Source organism: Coturnix japonica, chromosome 15, assembly GCF_001577835.2.
Source record: "Coturnix japonica isolate 7356 chromosome 15, Coturnix japonica 2.1, whole genome shotgun sequence".
NCBI classification, from domain to species: Eukaryota; Metazoa; Chordata; class Aves; order Galliformes; family Phasianidae; genus Coturnix; species Coturnix japonica.
In genome coordinates, this window is record NC_029530.1 from 7,616,559 (window position 1) to 7,635,200 (window position 18,642).

An 18,642-nucleotide genomic window follows, 5' to 3' on the forward strand; every position below is an offset into this window, starting at 1 on the left:
TGCTCCCTCCCCTGCAAGGGGGCATTCCATCTTCTGCTGTGACTCAAACAGCATCTACTTTAATGAGTCTATCTACTATCTCCAGGCCCTGGTGACTGACGTTTGAGCTTCTATCTCAGCCTTCAATTGCTCAGTGTCCCCTCTTTTCAGCTGCAGCCTTCCTCAGTTAACAAAATGAGAATAGGAGCAAGAGCTGCAGATGAACAGTACACCTAATTTCCAGTACTGTGCCTTCTAGCTGATCTTTGTCAGCTGATAATCAGTTTAACAGCCAAAAGCAAGTATGTTTAGCTGACAGGACTTGGGAATACATCTTGAAGGTTTGTAGTATGTTAACAATCCCCTGGGCTTTGTAGGAGATGTTTTTGTACAGGGTAATTTGGGTCACTTTTGATCAGCCAGTGTCTTCGGCACGCTGCCACAATTCCTCTTACAAATTTACTATCTGAGTTGCACCTCTCTTTTGTCCAATCTCCTACATCCTCCTGTCTCTTAGTACTTCTGTCAGTCCCAGTGTGCCCTCATCAGGAAGGACTGAATTGTCACCTAATGAAATTACAAGGCATATGAATCAAGCCCATTGAAGAACACAGAAGTTTACTGCTGTGTAGGCTTATGTCTTCCATGCACATCTTAGAGCTTCTTGGGCATATTCAAACTCATAGCAGAGCTAAGAAGAATTGTACCACATCTATAGGACATCTCCCTCAGCTTTCCCAGTCCATTTCATTTGTTTTGCTTCCTTGTTCCATTTACAACATTGTCCTTTAGAAACAAGGATGCAAAAAAATAAGCTTTATGGCATAAATTCATATTCTATAACATCGCATTTCCTAACCTGTTATGACTTTTGATATTCCCCATCTTTTCCTCTTCCTATGCTTCCTATATGGTTTGCGTTTGCAGGTAAAATACTAATCCATTTACTGCATAACTATGCGTCATAAAAATGATGTATGACAAATTATTATAACAGTGCTAAGGACAAAACTCTAATCATTCTGCTCCTCTGGGTTTCAAAACTGTTTTCCAAGCAGAAAACAGAGAGGAGCTGTACAATATCCTTTAGAAAACAAGGACATTGCATAAACTGTTTCTTAGCAACAAACAAATGAATAGCTCAGGTTCCCAGCCTGCTCCATAAAGGCATAACCAGTATTTAGGAACTGAAAAAATAATGGAAGCAAGATGACTCACCTCTCCCTTCTTTACAGTCATAGACTGCCGACGAGGTGTGATCTCCTCATTGATGCTGGAAAGGAAGTTCTGTGAGATCCGCAGGGCATCCTGCAGGAGTGGATGATCAGGGTGGCTCACTGGAGTGTGCTTGAGTAAATCCTGCCACCAAGAACACAAGCACAGAACAGAATCATGAGCAGCACTGGAAAGCTAAGTCCCAAACTGAAGCCATCTGAGAAGATACTCCATGGCTTCTTAGAGGCTGTAACTACAAAGGATGAGAATGACAACTTCACACTTCGTAACATCACTGGAGAGCTACCAGAGTACCATGGGCTCCCTCTCCTCAGTGTAAAGACAAGAGGTTCCTATCCAGCACAGCAGCTTAATTTTTGCAGTCCCGCAGCTCAGTGAAAAACACGAGGAAAGAAGAAAATAGGAAATGAGAGAAAAGTTGGAAAGTTTCCCTTCAGATACTTACATGCAGTACAAGTGTGCTGCGAGTCACTCGATCCACTGGCTTGTACAGCAGAGCTGTGAAAAAAAACCACAGCAGAAACATAAAAAAAAAGGTACCTAAATGCAGCCCCTACAGAACAACTTGTCCAATGCCACAGAGTGTACAGGCACAGGTTTATTAACTGATGAGGTACTAGAAATTCTTCTCCAAGTTTAACATGCTACACAGCCAGTAAAATACACGTGAACACACAGAGGAAATAAACATGCTCTAACAGCAAACAAATACCCACTTGTGAGCATACTCTGTCACACAGTGGATGAGGAGCACACAAAGTTGTACAGAACACTTGCAACAATTTCCTGGCAACCTGCCTGGTCCCACAGGTCAGAATCGGGCCTTGCACTCTTAAAGTTGCCAAGGAGGTCCCTGAAAGGTTGGCAGTGCATCCCTCCTTCTGGAGTTCAGCATGACACTGTTGAGTGCTTCCAAACCCTGATAATAGGCCAAAAAAGGAAGGGGATTGGCTTTTACACTAATCATTATGGAAGCTTCATATAACATAGCTTATCTTCTACTGTGTATACATATAAAGGCAAGCACAATGAGAACTGAGCTTGACAGCTCAGCTCTCTACAGAAGGCAAAAAAAATAGAGCAATTACTTCAAGGCTGACGTTTGTGCTAACATTGGGTAGTAGGTGTTTCCTTAAGAACACAGCAGTCCTTTGGTTAGCCTGGTTATGCCCAAAGGGACTCATCAGGTTTAAGCTGGGCAGGAGCTCACCCATGCACACATGCAATTTACTATGCAGAAGCTCTACTACTTAGCAAAAGGGAACTGATTTCCCATGTAAAGCCAACAGAGACTCCACAACCTTCCAACATTTAAAAAGAAGTGAGAGTGGAGGCTTGGCAACAGCCCCCACACAGTCCTGACAAACCAGTATCCTCTGCATGGATCACTCACTTTCCAAGGAATTTTTCGTCGTCTGATCTTTAGATTCCTTTGTGCTTCTAGCTTTTAGATTCTAAAAGAAAAAGAAAACCCACGTAGCAGACAGTCAATCACCTTGAAATATCACATGGAAATGTAAGAGACTATCTGCTCCTCCAAAGAAGGGCCAAAGAATGACTGGAGAACAGCCCCCTCACAGTTCAAATAGGTGAAGGAAAAAATATGCTTGCTTTCTTGATAATTTCACCATTGCCATGACACAGGCACCTACATATCTCAAATAATAATCAGATTATTTAGGAGTTCACATCAGTAGAGAAGCAACAAAAGAGGGAACCACCTAAAGCAACACAGGGATTTTTAATCACTTGCAAGAGAAAGGCATGTCCATAACAATGCAGCCATCATAGCATGTACACAACACCAGTAAATAAAGTACAGGGTTGGGATTTAGAACCCCCTGATTATACTTATCTATGCCCAGAGCTAGGAGACCTTGGAGAAGTCAGCTATTTTTCACAATAGAAAAGGAACAATGCCTGTGACTTTTCTTTTTTTGCCACTGTTAATAAATGGGAAACTCTGTGGAATGCCTTTCAGTACTGAGAGAAAAGTAAGCACAGAGGAAGCTGCTCTGCTAATAAGCTGATGCCACAGGAGCAAAGATGCTGTCAGACAAAGGATCAGAACCCAATGGAAACCCTCAGTAAAGGAGAGAATAGAAGAGCTTGCACTCTGTTGAGTAGTAAATCAGATCCCAACAGGCAAGACTTGCTTCCCTTGTTTCACAGAGGGAATGTTTCATATTACCTCTTAATCATACAAATCTAAAGGGGCATGCAATATTGAACGTACTCTAGCTTTTTCAGAGCAATAAAAACCATCAGTATCATTCAGCTCTGATTATTTATTTGCTTGTTTTTAAGGATACTGATACGAAGATCACGTTTTCTTGGCAACTGAGTCCTTCAAGATATGATGACTGCAATGCAAACAGTCAAGGAGACCATGGACTGCAAGCAAAACTGGTGGCATGGGAAGCCTGGAAAACATCTTCAAAATGTTTTGATACAAAGTGCTCCTCTCGGAGGAAATCAGAGCAGCTGGTAAATAATCTAGATTACACTTAACACACTTGCCATTTTAAACAGAGCATTTTCTCTCCTCCAAACCTGTGAAGCCTGCAAATCCACTCTGATAGACATAATGCAAGTCATTAAAGAAGCATCATCATTAGAAAGAGCAATGTTTGAGAAGCTCAAATAACAACTTTTCCCTGTAGAAATGCATGCAGGTGGCACAGAGCTGGAAAGCTCATGGGAATGTCAGTTGTTATGACAAGATTTCCTGGGTAGGGACAGCACATAAAGGCATTCTACAGGATAACCTCTATTAGTCCAAAATATAAATCACTGTAAGAACGCAAGCTGAAGCAGTGAGTCTAAGGGAGCGCAAATCTCCTCCAGAAGTCAGGGCTGAAAGTTTGCTGAATAGATAAGTGACATTGCAGGGTATTAGTCAGATTCAGATGGCTCATGTGTCTGAATACCGTGACATTACCTCAGAGATTTCAGCAAACTGAGCATTGGCTTGGCAGCATTTCTCTGCTGTCTCCATAGCAACTTCATAGTTATCCACAAAGGCCCGGTACACTCCCAGCTGGCTGGCCTGCCGGAAGCAAAACAAAATCAAATAAATGCTGAGGAAGATGAGTTTGGGATAGCCAGACTGAGTATCTAATAATCAGGTCATGTTCCTTCACAACAAAGAACCACAGGGAATACTAAGCAGGTCCATAAGAACATCTCTAACCTGTTAAAAGCTTAACCAGGGCAGGTCTTCCATACACCCAAATGCAAATATCCTGAACAGATTCTCTTACTGGCCTGTGAGGATGACACATCTTTATTACTGCCATCTATTTTTCCCTTCAAACTGCCAGATTAGTATCTATTAATATTTTAGCTCACTGATGTAACTGGAGCTGCTGGATGTTTGCCACAAAATATGAATCAGACAGGAATGATTCAGCCAAACAGCACAAATGTGACCCCAGTAAGCTACTAGCTGGGGCTTTTGCACACATGTTGGTCACACTAAACAAGCACAGATATTAAACTATACATGCATCAGCAAACGTTGTTATAAGGACGGAAGATGCTGAAAGTGTAGCAGAAAACCAGAGCACAATCTGTTTGGAAGGCAGTGACTGCAGCACTTAGGTCCAGGTAAAGATGGAACAGGGTCCAGAAACGAGCCATTATCATTACTGAGCCCTAGCACTGAGCCCATTTTCTGGCTTATTAACTGTAGCCATATTTGTGCCAGAGAACAAAAGATCCAGCTCGGGAAATCCCTGGGTAGCTTCCAAGCTTGTCTGGATCGCAGAGCAGTTTTTATGTTGTGAAGCTGCACAGACTGTGCTGTAAACACTTCAGCAGCTTGAATGTGCTTTCAAATGCATGGTCAGTAGCGAGCCAATAGGTGGGGTGCTGTAAAAGACTACTTAAAAGAAGCTTGTTACCAGAAAAGCTTGCATTTACCCTATCGCTTCTGCACTTCCCCTGACACCTTTGCCCAAGAGGTCCAGCAGGCAGAGCAGTGAACTTCCTCACAGACAGTGCTCCTTTCCTCTCTGGCTCTTCCATAACCAGTGTTCTCTCCATTCTCTCTGGAGCTTTATGCAAGAGATGATGGATGAGAAAAAGGCACTGTCTGGAGAACATTTGCTGCATCAAATGTTAGCTTTAGCCAACAAACACTATTTTCTGTGGCAAATTTTACTGAAAGATTAGGCACTGGTCTAAACTCTCATACTGTAAAACATGCTTATGACTGAAGCTGAAAGACATTGTGCCCAATTTGCCAGAGGTGACCCAGCCCCAGCTGTCAGTGGGGCACAAATCCCTGAAGAAGTAGCTGTCAGAATCATTGTTCACTTGCAGGGCTTATGACACTCAGGTTTGGATGATGCCAGATGACAAGGCAGAGATTTAGAGTTTCTCCATTATTATATGGCTCTTTCATTTCCTGCTACTCCTGAACAGGCTCTATAAGCTTTGTTTTTCTTCCCTGCTGTCATTAAAACATCTTTTCCATTAAAAACTGATCTTCCAATCAAAGCAATAACGCTCCCCAAATTTTCATACTAGTTTAAGTTTTTCCTTCTTCAATTAAAAAGAGTATAATTAAAACTAAATAAACTTTGGGAAAACTAATTGGGTTTTGGTGAAAAGTTTCCCATTCTTGGAAACTATTAGAGAGAATATTTGTTAAATATTTATTTCTAAAAATCGTACAAAACATCCCACAGACATGAGAAGCTTCACTTCTACATTCTTGATGGTTTTTGTTGTTGATGTTGTTTTTTCCCCCCTCTCTTTTCCTTAGTTTCAATGGGAAAACTCATCCAATGACAGGACAAGGCAACAGGCACTAACTGGAACACAAGAGGCTCTGCCTGAGTATCAGGAAACACCTCTTTGCTGTGCAGGTGACTGAGCATCAGAACAAGACACCCATAGAAGTTGTGCAGCCTCCATCCTGGGAGATATTCCAAAGCCTCTTGGACACAGTCCTTGGCAGTCTGCTCTGGGCGGCTTTGCTGGCCTTCTTTGTGCAGGGAGGTTGGAGCAGATGACCTCCAGAGGTCCCTTCTGACCTCAACCATTCTGTAATTCTGTTAAAAATGTGGAACAACAGCCACAGACGTTGCAAATGGATGATGACTTGGGCCACACCACACAAAATTCCAGAACTCGTGACATGCACTAACTTCAATCTACATTGCTTCATTTTAAGAGATGGTAAAGAAAATTCATGTTCACAAAGACCTTGGGATAATATTAAGGACTCCAGCCTTTATCAACAAATTGTACAACACAACCACAACTAAGTAACCTATTCCAAAAGATTTGACATATATCCTGTAAAGCTACCTTCTAATGCCTGATGATCTTTCTGTCTTCTGCCAAAAACGATGAGCTATACTTCATCCAGCAAAGAGTTCACAGTTCCCATTGACTCTGTACCAAACCATCAGAATCCAAAACCACTAAGCTAGTTCAGTTGCCCACACTAGGTCAATTTGTTTCTTTGCTTCCAATACTAATCCAACAAAACCACAAATTCTGTTACAAATTCATAAGAATCAAGGGAAGATAAAAATGAGAATGCCACAGAAGGGCCCGTAACCACCATCAGCAAGAAACTGTCTTAAACAAAGGCCTAAATAGCAGTAGAGGTTGAACCTTCCCACCAATATTCTGTTACATGCTGTGGCTGTGCAACACATGACAGCAGAGGGGCATTCCAACAGAAAGGCATCTGACATGGCAGTGCATATGAAGCAGTAGTTTTCATGGAAATAAACAGGAGGCATTACTTTCAGAATACCTACGTATATCATTGCTTCAGGAACCAGAAGCAATTGGCTTTGTCTTCTTAAATGAGATGCTTAAATTGCATATGCAGAGCTACTGGCCAAGGTATCAACTTGATCCCTTCTGGCTAAAACACGCTGGCAGTGAAAAGCAGATTTCTGTATTTCCATCTTGAGCTGCCAGCATGCATGGAAAACATCCCCTTTTACAGGCTCTTCTCCCCCTGCTCTGCAGGCAATGGTGCTGGTACTGGGCTACACAGCTGCTAACAATTGAGTGACCCTGGTAAAGAGCGCTCCCCATCCAATAAACCCCTTACTGGAATGTCACTCCTACCCTGAGAATCAGAGGCACCTCAGGAATGCAGAGATTCTTTTCTACAAGGAAAAAACAACCCTTTTAATCCTTTGCTCTCTGCATGCTCTAGGGGAGAGGCAAAAGAGGCCAAAGGAATCTCCTAGAATGCAAACAATTTTTCATCTGACTCAGAAACTCAGCAATTTTAGATCAGCCTTGGGAATATGCTCTACATGACTTTGGCCTGCTCTGCACTCAGAGAATTTTGTTGAGGCTGCATGGAGAAGCCTCAGTATCAGACTGACTGCATCATCTCAGCTGCAAAGGGAATATCAAAGCCACCACAGTGCTAGAAAAGCAAAGCTAAAGGCAAACACCATAAAAAAGCAGCTCAGTGTAGAGCAAAGCACCATAAAGAAAAGGGAAATACATGCAAGAGAGCTCAGCAATAAGGTGAAATACTTATCTTTTGGTGTTAAAAGTCTTTAAAAAAAAAAAAAAGAAAAGAAAAAAAGAAAAGAAATAATAAGAGAGAGAGAGAGAACAAACACTGCCATTCTTCAGTCTTCTGGTAAAGTCAATGGTTTGGTGACAGGTTTCCATCCCTCTAGACTATGCAAAATCACCATAAGAAGCTACAGAAGCACATGTGAAATGAATGAGAGGTAAGAGAAGCTTCAGTGACTGCAACCAACTCACCAGCTTTTGGAAGAGGTCTCCAACACGCTGCTGGTGACTCCACTGCTGCACTCGGGGAAAGAGTCCATCATAGAATTCTTTGTGGATCTCATAGAGCTCAGGCACTTTGAAGAATATTGTCTCAATCTGTTGACTAGTCAGCACAGGCTGAGAGGTGGTGGCAGCTGCTTTCAAAGGCTTCATAGGCTGAAATGAGAGATGAAGGAAACCATTACCATGCAAACGAAGTACATTCAGCCTTGCCACATTACGAAACATATTTCCAAAGAGTTGTTTTACATCCTGTTAATAAGTGATGTTTGCATTCAAGCAGCTGCTGAAAGCTAAGCATTAGCAAATTCTCTCATGGAGATCAGCCACCTTTGGTATGTGGATCTTCCCAGGACATTAATGATGTGATTAAAATGTCTCTGCACTCAGTTCCCTCAATCTCTGTCCAACTATAGAGAAGTATGTCTAATAATTAGCATTGAATACTGCCAGTGTTCCTGAACACTATCAGATTAATACCTCCTAGGATGTGCCATATCCAGTCCTTTCTTTCAGCTTCTCTTTCTCAAATGGAGAAGAGGCTAACAGGTACCTTTTGCACTGAGCAACTGACAGTCAAGGTATGTGAAATTCTGGGAAATTTATGATGGAAGTAGCAGCAAATAGACAAGTACTAGTGCTGGAAATGTAGTAGTGCTTACCAGCAGCAGAGCCTCCAGGTGGCTCAGGTAGGTTTCCTCACTGGCCAGGATTCCTGACAGGACCCATTTTCTCATCTCCAGTCCTTTCTCCAGATCTGGCTCACTCTATAAAGAAGTTGTTAAGTGAAGAGAAGGAACAAGAAGGAAAAAAATGAGAATGAGGATGGAAGGGGTGAGGAGAAGGATTTTATTTACTTACAGGCTGATAAAAAACAACTTGTGCTTAGTGTCAAGATTCTAGAAACAAACATAGAAACACCAAAGAAACTTTTTATTTACCAGAAACTGATGGCACTTATTTATAGATGGCAACTTTAGTCATCTATCTTTGGTACCTGGGTTTCTTCATATAAATAAAAACTTAGAATTTTTACATTAAAAAAAATAAATCTATTATTCTAAATGAATTGTAGGGACTTTTGGCTATGTGCAATTCACTCTCTCCTCCCATGAGAATTCTCTATGATTCTGTTCCAAAGCCACGTGTCTACACAGACAGGATCACTTCCCTGTTCCTACACAGATGCACATGAATACAGAGCAGCTACAGCCTGACATTGCTGTTAAGATGGCTGTTCTTTCTCCCACTCTTTACTATTCACCAAGTTATTTTCACCGCCAGCTTGCACAAGGTCTATTTTTAGTTAGAAGACTGAATAATCAGCACTGCTTGGATTGCACACGCTGGTTTTCTTATTGGAATTCCATAAAGCAGTTCTTAAACAAAACAACTGGGGAAAAAAAAAAAAAAAAAAAGAGAAGAATAAATACATTCATGGGCAAACATTGATGTTCATTATCAAGTTTTAAGAGAAGTAATAATCTTTTTTTCTGCATTTCAATTGTATTTTTTCTCTTGAAACTGAAAAACATCTAACCTGATAAAATAGAGCATTCCCATGAATTCTGAAGAGAGAAAAAAAAGGAAAGCCAAACAATGGAGGTTATGAATAATGACATGCCACCGTCACCCCTTTTTTACAGGATCTCATTTTCAACTTTTTATTTCTATGAATGACTATCTAAAAAACAAAACAAAACAAAAACCAACAAGCCTATTTTGCACCCTTGTTGTGTTGTTAAAAGACTCCAAGAGCAGAGAGAGTCATTAGATCTGATAAAGTAAATAAGTAAATACTTCCAGGGGCTTTGGGTAGACTGTTGTGGACTCCATCCTCCTCCTGTTAATACCTACAGGAACCTTTGTCCATTGAATTCAACAGGAGGAGGATTGGGAAACATGAACAGTATGTTCCACTCTACTGACTGAATATAAAGCCCGTTTACAGCTGATTTTAAATAGCTCTACTTTGAGTCCTACGCTCCGAACCCTGCAGATGTATATACAAGGTTCATTATGGAGAGATGGTACCTTGGTTACAGGTAAGCTTACAGCAGTTATCACATTGTGTGCAACTTGGAGCCCACGCACCATACTAAGAAAGAAACGGATCCTCACGCTCCCAGATATTTTTGGATTCAGTGTCATCAATAACAGCCCTGATTTTTTAATGCTTTCATTACATTTCATAAGCTACTTTTCTAGGCTGAAAGACTTTGCAGCAACTACTTAATAAAAATTTTGTGAGGTGTCAAATATCTCTAACACCTCTTAAAGGAAAGTGACAGACAGAAGCTGTTCTAAGGATAAAACGCACGTGCACATTATGTATGACATGGAAAACATTTGTCTTTGCATCCCACCTTTCAGCAAGGTTCAGTAAGAACCACAGTGCCTTTTAAAACCTTGCAAGGGCATCTAAGAGAAACCAGGAACTCCCAGCTCAGCAGCCACATACAGAAGATTTAAGAAAAACACCAGTGACAAACTAACTACGTGGTGACAGGAACAAAGGAACACTGCAACGCATTTCTGCGCACGTATATGGCATTTCTTAGAGCTCAAACCAAGATCTCTAACATTATGACTGTTCCTTACAGTTTTTGTTGGCTGCCTAGAAAGGCAGTGGATGCCCCGTCCCTGGAGGTGTTCAAGGCCAGGTTGGATGGGGGTCCTGGGCAGCCTGGTCTAGTATTAAATGTGGAGGTTGGTGGCCCTGCCTGTGGTTGGAGCTTCATGATCCTTGAGGTCCCTTCCAACCCAGGCCATTCTGTGATTCTGTGATTGTAGCAGCAGCATCTGGATGTCCACTCAGGCACCACTGCTAGGCACATATGTGCATCTAACCCAGAAAGACAGCACCAAGACATTTAACAAAGATTTCTTTCATTTAAAGGGACATCTAGCTGCCTGCATGAAGCTCCTGGGAGCCCTGATGCAAGACAAACACTGATTTCTGGGTTTCCAAAGACTTCTTACCACATTTACAAAAGAAAAACGCAGCTTCACAGAGAAGCATCGAAAAACAACTGACAGTGCTCTAAAGTCTCCAATGCTGAGAATGAAGTAACTGGTCACTGTTGACAGAGCACTGTAATTATGTCTAGCACGTTCCCTTGGAGCAGGTGGGGGCTTAAAAACCAGCTGGGTATGTTTGTAACATCTGTGAAGACCACCACATGACGACAAGTAGCTTAAATGATTCAAACTTCTCCATCACAACTGTGACACAACAGTTTTCATTATAGCACTGAAAACAGCTTTCCTCCTCACAAATAATAGCTTTAATTTATAAGCCAGTTCTTGCTGGGCACCATCAGCTGACAGAGACAGCACTTTCTGCCTGAATGTTAATTTCCTCTCAAAGAGATTTGCTTTCAGGGAGAGAAACATCTCACAGGACACACTACAGGCTCTCCTTCCTGGCTATTACCACAAGGTCACATTGAGAAGCCCACAGTATTGTCCTAACTCTTTTAATAGGAGCATTTTCCAAGTACAATGCTTACAAAACGACAGCCTCAGATCCAGCCAGCCCAAACAGGGCCTAGCTGCTTTGAGCTACAGTGCAGCAGTTGCTGAGGAAACCCTCAGGGGATTTTATACAACAATCGCAGAGCACACTGCAAGGTTCCCGATGCAATACCTTCAATTTACACACAGATTCCTCACATGTGAAAAAATGATCTGCTCCTGCTGTCAGGGATCAATAGGACACCATGCTGCTGTCTCCATTGTGCTGCCATTCTGTATTTCTCCCTGCGAGGCAGTGCCCGACATGAGCCTCCTGCTGGGTATGGCCTCTTCTAACAATGTCATCTGATGCACCAAACAGCTGCTCTTGCTGCTAGAACTTCTGGAAAGCAGCCTCAGGGTGCTTTTAAGTTATTCTTGTCACGAAACTTTGTACAATGACTGAGAAATTCACTAGGAACTAGTGCCAGAATCAGGGAAAAACAAGTTTATTATTTGGTATCACGATATTTTTTTTTGCTTACAGAATGAGAAACAGGCTCACCTGCGCACTCAAAACAAACCAGAGCAATCAGCAAGCAAATACACTGCAATGCTGTCCTTCTGTTCTCCCCTTAGAACACAAAACAACATGATGCACCCCCCAGCACCACAGGCAATTTTTGCTTCGGTCATATCTGAAGGAGGGGGAACAAAGAACAACCTTGTAACCTCAAAGCCTCACTGACTGCTCTGTTCGTGTGCTGCAGGCAGAACAAGAGGGAACATCCTGAGCCTAGGAGGCATCACCCAGGACCTTCACCATCTTTATGGCCCTCTGCTGGACTCTTTCCAAGAGATTCCTGTCTTTTTTGTACTGGGGAGCCCAGAACTGGACACAGTACTCCAGATGAGGCCCTACCAGAGCAGAATAAAGGGGGAGGATCACCTCCCTAGACCTGCTGCCCACGCTTTTTTTAATGCACCTCAGAATGCCATTGGCCTTTTTGGCCATGAGGGCTGTCTCATAGCCAACCTGCTGCCCACCAGGACACTCAGGTCATCACCTTCCTTACTTTAATGGAGGAGTCAGTCTTTAAGTGTGGAGCTGACTGCCTCTTCTTAAAAAAGCTTGGAGCAGGCAGTTCTCCCACCTCCTCCCAGATCGTAGATAAAGCATTAAAGATACCAGCAGATAGTAGCATTAAATATACTAGAGAGCGTGCACACACTGGCCTGAAGCCATGTCTGTTTTGAATGTGTTTACAGCTTGTCAGCCTAAGTACTCCAGTTTACTAAGCAGGTTGGCACTGCTTGTTGTATCCAATTATAGCAAACCTGAGACTCACTAGCTCCAAGGATTAGACAACTTCAGCTCTTCCAGACTCTTTTTAAAGAGCTCAGAGGTTTGTGGTTGTTATTTAAATTAACAGCAATAATTCCTTTATTGCAAATGTTAAATGAACAGAGATTAAGAATCTAGAAACCACCACGTGTGAGATTTGGCCAAGTGGCTGCTGCCACAACAGCTCTGTAAAGAAAACCAGTGCTTCAAAGTGAGCATATAAAAGGCATTTTGAACTCTCAGACCTTCCTCTGGTACAGTGTGTTCATATGTCATGCAATGAATGTGTTCAAAGGAAAGGTTTCCTGTAAGGACATCTCAAAATCTCACAGACAGGCTAACACACTATGAAAAAAACAAAACAAAACAACAACATTCATTTTAATTTTTAAAGTTTGAATATCTTTGAAAGCATCTGCCAAGCAGCCTGGAGTTGTCCTATTGTCTAGGTGATATTAGGCAGGGCAAATTCTGCAATCAATTCAATCTTGCTTCACACAGGGGAAGGAGCAGGGATAGGAGCCAACATTCTTTATAACATCACTACCGCTGTGCCAGCTCTCTCAGGAAGGGCCGGACAGCCAGACAGAGCACATCAGCAGCACAGAATTGGAGAAGAAAGAGTTGCATCTGCTGGACGTGATGAGATAAAAGTGGCATTAAACTAAACTAAGTAACTAAATAAATAACAAATATCAAGGGGGGAAAAGGAGAAGGATTTAGAAATGCTGGAGAGGACAGGAAAAACCAGCAACAGAAGAACTAAGCAGGGCTGTAAGACAAGTAATGTAGATTCAGAGGTCAATTTTTCTGACCCTCATCCTCCTGTGCTTTCCCATTTTGTCAAGACTCAACTTTAGTAGGATAAACAGTACACATTCCTCATACTTTGCAAATAAAAAAAGTTAGATGAAGGAAAATTTGACTGTTCTGCTCCAGACAGGTCCTGACAGGAAGCTTACATAGACCTGCCAGTTTTCATTCCCCTCCATGGTCTGGGGAGCCATGGCCTTTTCACTCCGCTAGACTCAACTGGAGAACAGAGCAAACAACAAAAGATAAACACTGTATATTTGTATTACTGTCTTTTCATTAAAGAACAATTTAATATCTCACAGTATTCAGAGGAGCAACATTTTCATTTTGTTGAAGCACTTTAAATCTTGATAAGAAATCAAGGTGCTAAACATGTCCTTACTAGGAATTAGCAGCTCAGCTTCAGCATTCCTGCCTCTCAGGAATCAATGCACACAAAAAAATGGAAACCCATGTTGGTAAAAAATATATTCTCATCTTTTAAGCTCTAGAAGAACGACTGCTATCATTTTCAGGTGGGAAGTTGTTGTTCTCCCATCTCCAGAGCCCAACACACTTAAATCCAACCACGTCTTAGAGGTTATCTTGGTTGGCAAGCAGATCTTTGAAAGGCCTTCTCACCTTTACCATTTCCATTACTCTAATCTCTTCCCACATGAGTAGTAGCAATGGGATCCCCACGACTGAAGCTTCCCATACCCTCTCAGTGCCTTTAGCCTCAAACAAGCTATCTACCTCAAGCTCTTGGCAATAAACTCTCCTGTAAAGAAGGATGCCATCATCTTCTTCTGTCCTCCCCCACGTAGCTACTCACTCCACCTTTTACCCTGACTGTATATGTAGAACAGAAACATTCTTGTTCTTTCTGCTCCAACAGTCTGAATTAACACTACCTTTTACACCCTCAGATACCTTCTGGACTTACCAGTTCTGTCTCATTTGGCAAACATTTGCTCTGATGCTTTCCAAAAGCTTCCAGAATTTTTGGAAAGTTCAATAGTAATTGTTTAATAGCTTGGGAAGATTATATAACTTTCAAGTTAAATAAACAAACACGTTTATTTTTCCCTTTTCATCTCTCCCTTGCAGGCTTGCTTCAGAGCAACAAAGTTTGGTGGAAGTTCTGGCTTTATGGCTTTATTAACAAAAATACACCACTGTTTGCATGCTTTTCATCTGGGTATCTGACTGAAGTGCTGTTAGCCCCTGGTTGCAAGTGAAATTAAAGGAGCTTATCTTTGAACATAAAGAATACATTGAAAGTTAGAACCAGGCTTTGTGTAACATCAGGCATCTCAACGTTAAGGACTCAAATTAGCAGATCACTTCCTGTAATCTCTCTGCCTTCATTACCTGTGATAAGTGGACATGCTACCTTCTTATCTCACAGGAACACTACAGTGATAATTAAGGCCTGCATAGCATTCCAATACTATTTGGAATTAATAGTCATGTCCAAAGGAAATGAGTACTTGTATACTCATAACTGAGTTTAAAGTGTCCCACATACACACAGCAATAAAATACTGAATCCAGTGAGTACTATTAACTACATGCACTAAATAATGCATAAAGACTATACTAAACATAGGACAATTGTGCAACTGAAATTGATTATAAAGACTCAAGGCAACCAGCACAAGGCAGGACTGCATAATCAGTAATTCCTTCCTCCTTGTTGTGGACCTTCCTTCATAAGCAGTTGTGGACTAATTTCAGCCACAACCACCTGAAACAGTTGAGGTCCATTACCATAAGTCTGATCTGTCTCAGCATCCCTCCATTTTTTTGGAAACAATAAAGAATCTTTTCATAGAGAAAAGAAAGCAGCTGTTTATAAGTAATATTCCTTTTAACAGGAAATCTTCTAGCATTGCTAAGACAACACTAAATTATCTACTCATAAATGCTTATGAGGTGATATTCAAATAAATCAAGAACAAGATGGAACATTTGGCAGTTTCTCTTCCAAGCCTCCAGCTACAAACAGTGTGACAAGGGGTTCTTTGACTCAGCCATATGACGCCAAACTGCATTTTCATTTTAACCTAAGAAACATGAAAATCTCAAGCCAATATCAAAATATTTTTGGAGCTTTTGAAATTATTGATGATCATTTCCCCATTCAAAAGGCTCTTACACATCACAGGAGTTCTCATACTGAGCAATTAAAAAATAGAAGAAAAAGCATCTCAAAGTAATAGTCTAAAGCAGAAGCAGCTAGCTAGATTCCATACACCATATTCAAATGAAATAGAGCAAATCAACAATATATGAACTTGATAATGCTATAAGAGACCTTGGGGAGAAGAACAAGAACACTTTCAAGTAGTCTTTATAATCTAACATTTATCCTGGAAGAAGAAAGGAAACATGATGTGCCACTAACCAATAAAGAATGATAAAAGGATGGATAAAATGGAGGCTAAATGGCAATGGTTTGTGGTAATTGTCAGACTCTTGAGATCATTTTGATACAAAATAAATAAAACTGTCTGATAAAGGTGCTGATTTACATGTATGCTGGTATCTGTAAAATATCCATCAACTTCTCCCATGACACTTTGAATAAAAGGAGAGAACAATACAAAGTCAACACCAATTAAACAACTTAAATGACAGATTTCAAAGTGTCATTTGAAAAATGAGAATTCAAGGCTGGTTGGCTACACTGTCAGAAATATAGTAGGAAGAAACTAAGCTGTTTTTGTGCTATTGAGTATTTTTATGAATGAATCGGGGAAACCAAAAGTCTGCAGATGACAGAGATTGTCAAAGAAACACCAATTTGGTATGGAAGTGCTCTGCAGTTTTGAAAGCAAAAGGATAAAAATGTCAAGCTACAGTTTGACAAACAGATCAAGTTAAATATAAGAGATTTCTGACTGAAAGGAGCAGTTGATAGTTGTGTACCAAAGCAAGTGGTAGATTCTCTATCAAGATTAAAAACACAATAAACAAAAACATCAAGTCCTAAACTATAGCCATTCCCCTAAAGTAAAAATAATGCAAAATAGCCTGAATGGCCACATAAAAACCACAAATCAAACTACTCAGTCAATTCTGATAGATAAAAAGTTCAGGAGAGATTGTATGGATATAATAAATATCCATCTCCCACACAAGTCACTACAGTTCAGAGATGACTATGTTAAATCCTCTTATTCTACTTCCATAGGGCAAAAGAAATGGACTGTATATTCAAGATACTTTATCAAAGCCTTTAAAGTACCTGAATATAATTAATTTTCCTGGTGGAAGGCAATGACAACCCACATAAACAGGTGCTCACATTGAACACAATCCCCTAGATACTCTAGTATGTTTGGGTTCAGGATCACCTCTTCCAAAATATCTGGTATTTAGAGATGTCTTAGCAGCATTTAAGCATCCTTTTACTTCAATAAAATGCTAAGTGTGAAAAAATGAGTTAAAAAAATCATACACAGAACACTCATGTCTGAAGTTTAGGGTGAACATCAATCAGAAGTCTCAATTTAACATTACTTATACAATATGACTGATACTTTATCAACTAATCTCTCTTACCATGCTGGCAGCCCCCCTATTAAAGCAGTAGCTCCCTTCCCCCTGAAAGCAGTCTACCTCTTCCAACTTTACAAGGTTTTATTTACCCCAAAAAGGTAGGAAAGGACTCACTGATTTTGTAGATTCCAGAGACCCTGAAGATAGAGTGTCTCTGCTGCCTCGACTCTTGGAACTGAGATGGGGGGAAGATGATGGCGAGTCATCGATGTAGGGCATCATATCATGATGTCGCCTCTGCTCTTCAGCACGGTCCGCATCATACGCATAGCTGGGTGGTGTGCCACTGCATGAAGCATCTGCAAAACATGGGAGAAAAATCTGTCTGGTCAAAGCCAAGCTGGATATAAAACAGGCTGGTTAACCATGGCACTGCTGATATCCCAGCTTTTAGTTCACTGATAAGTAATCACAGGATCAATGATAGTTAAATATAGATCAAGTGAAAGCATAAATTTAATTAAACTCACATCACCAAACATTCATTTTGATCATTTTAAGTCCTAAAAGGCAAAGTCCTTTCTAGTATCTAACACTGGTGTTCATGAAATTGCAGCTCATTCCTCCAAGTTTTGCTTCAAATGTATTAGCATTAAGATAAATACCTGTACAGGCTGCATACGCATTACACAGTCTGGTTCTATGAATGTGGTGGGGTAGGATAATAGCGTCTGTTTCGTTCTTATTTTTCCATGAAAATGAGCAGATTATGTCCCTGACAGTTTAGCAATCATCAATAATACATCGCTCAGGAAATGAACAGTTGGACTTGATGATCTTGAAGGTCTTTTCCAATCTAAATGATGCAATGATTCTGTAACTCTCTTCAGACCTAGAAACAAGAGGACTAGGAAAGAAAGGTCTTGACATGTCAAGTGAACAGGACTGCTGCCAAAAACAGAACTCTAAGAGGCTCTCTTCCACTGGCTGCCTTCCTCCTCAGTTCTGATTCCCTAAGAAAATAAACGATCACCCTACTTCTCTCTAGTGCCCCTAAAATAAGAACTAAATAAAATGGTTAATTTGATTCTTCATAACATAATTGAGTTTTTATGAGGTATCAATGAATTTCTGCAGGAAAGATGAGTAGTAAAATTGATTCTGGTATCTTTGGCAATTGAAACTGTTTCTGCAAAAACCTGTATTGAGAACACACTCTGAACAGAACAGCTCCCTGTTCTATAAATTAAGAGGTCTTTTACCCCTCTGCACAGATATACACAAAGGATGTACATTTGCTTTCTTGAACAGTACCACAGAATGACATCTGTCTTGCTCAAGGGAGGGTGGAAACAACTTTGCATGCTGCTGATACTTCCTGTGTGAAGCATTTTCACCTGCCAGTGTTCAGACGTGTGAGCAGTGATAACCATGCCCAGGACATAGTAGAATTCTCTGCTGCTTTCAGTTACAAGTATCGATTGCCACTCTTCTCCCCAAAGAATAACCAAAGGCAGACACTTCTGCTGTAGCTG

General features: G+C 40.9%; 1 protein-coding gene across 2 annotated transcripts in view; it reads right to left on the bottom strand.

Annotated features, from left to right (window-relative positions):
* BCR (BCR activator of RhoGEF and GTPase) overlaps positions 1-18,642 on the bottom strand; it is a 92,724-nt gene that overhangs the window by 33,067 nt on the left and 41,015 nt on the right. For both annotated transcript variants that reach the window (XM_015878272.2, XM_015878271.2), the window contains 7 exons: positions 17,282-17,466; positions 8,667-8,771; positions 7,975-8,160; positions 4,157-4,264; positions 2,609-2,669; positions 1,661-1,713; positions 1,198-1,338 (listed from right to left, as the gene is read on the bottom strand). In XM_015878272.2, coding sequence (XP_015733758.1) covers positions 1,198-1,338; positions 1,661-1,713; positions 2,609-2,669; positions 4,157-4,264; positions 7,975-8,160; positions 8,667-8,771; positions 17,282-17,466 — 839 coding nt within the window. The remainder of the gene's footprint in view (positions 1-1,197; positions 1,339-1,660; positions 1,714-2,608; positions 2,670-4,156; positions 4,265-7,974; positions 8,161-8,666; positions 8,772-17,281; positions 17,467-18,642) is intronic.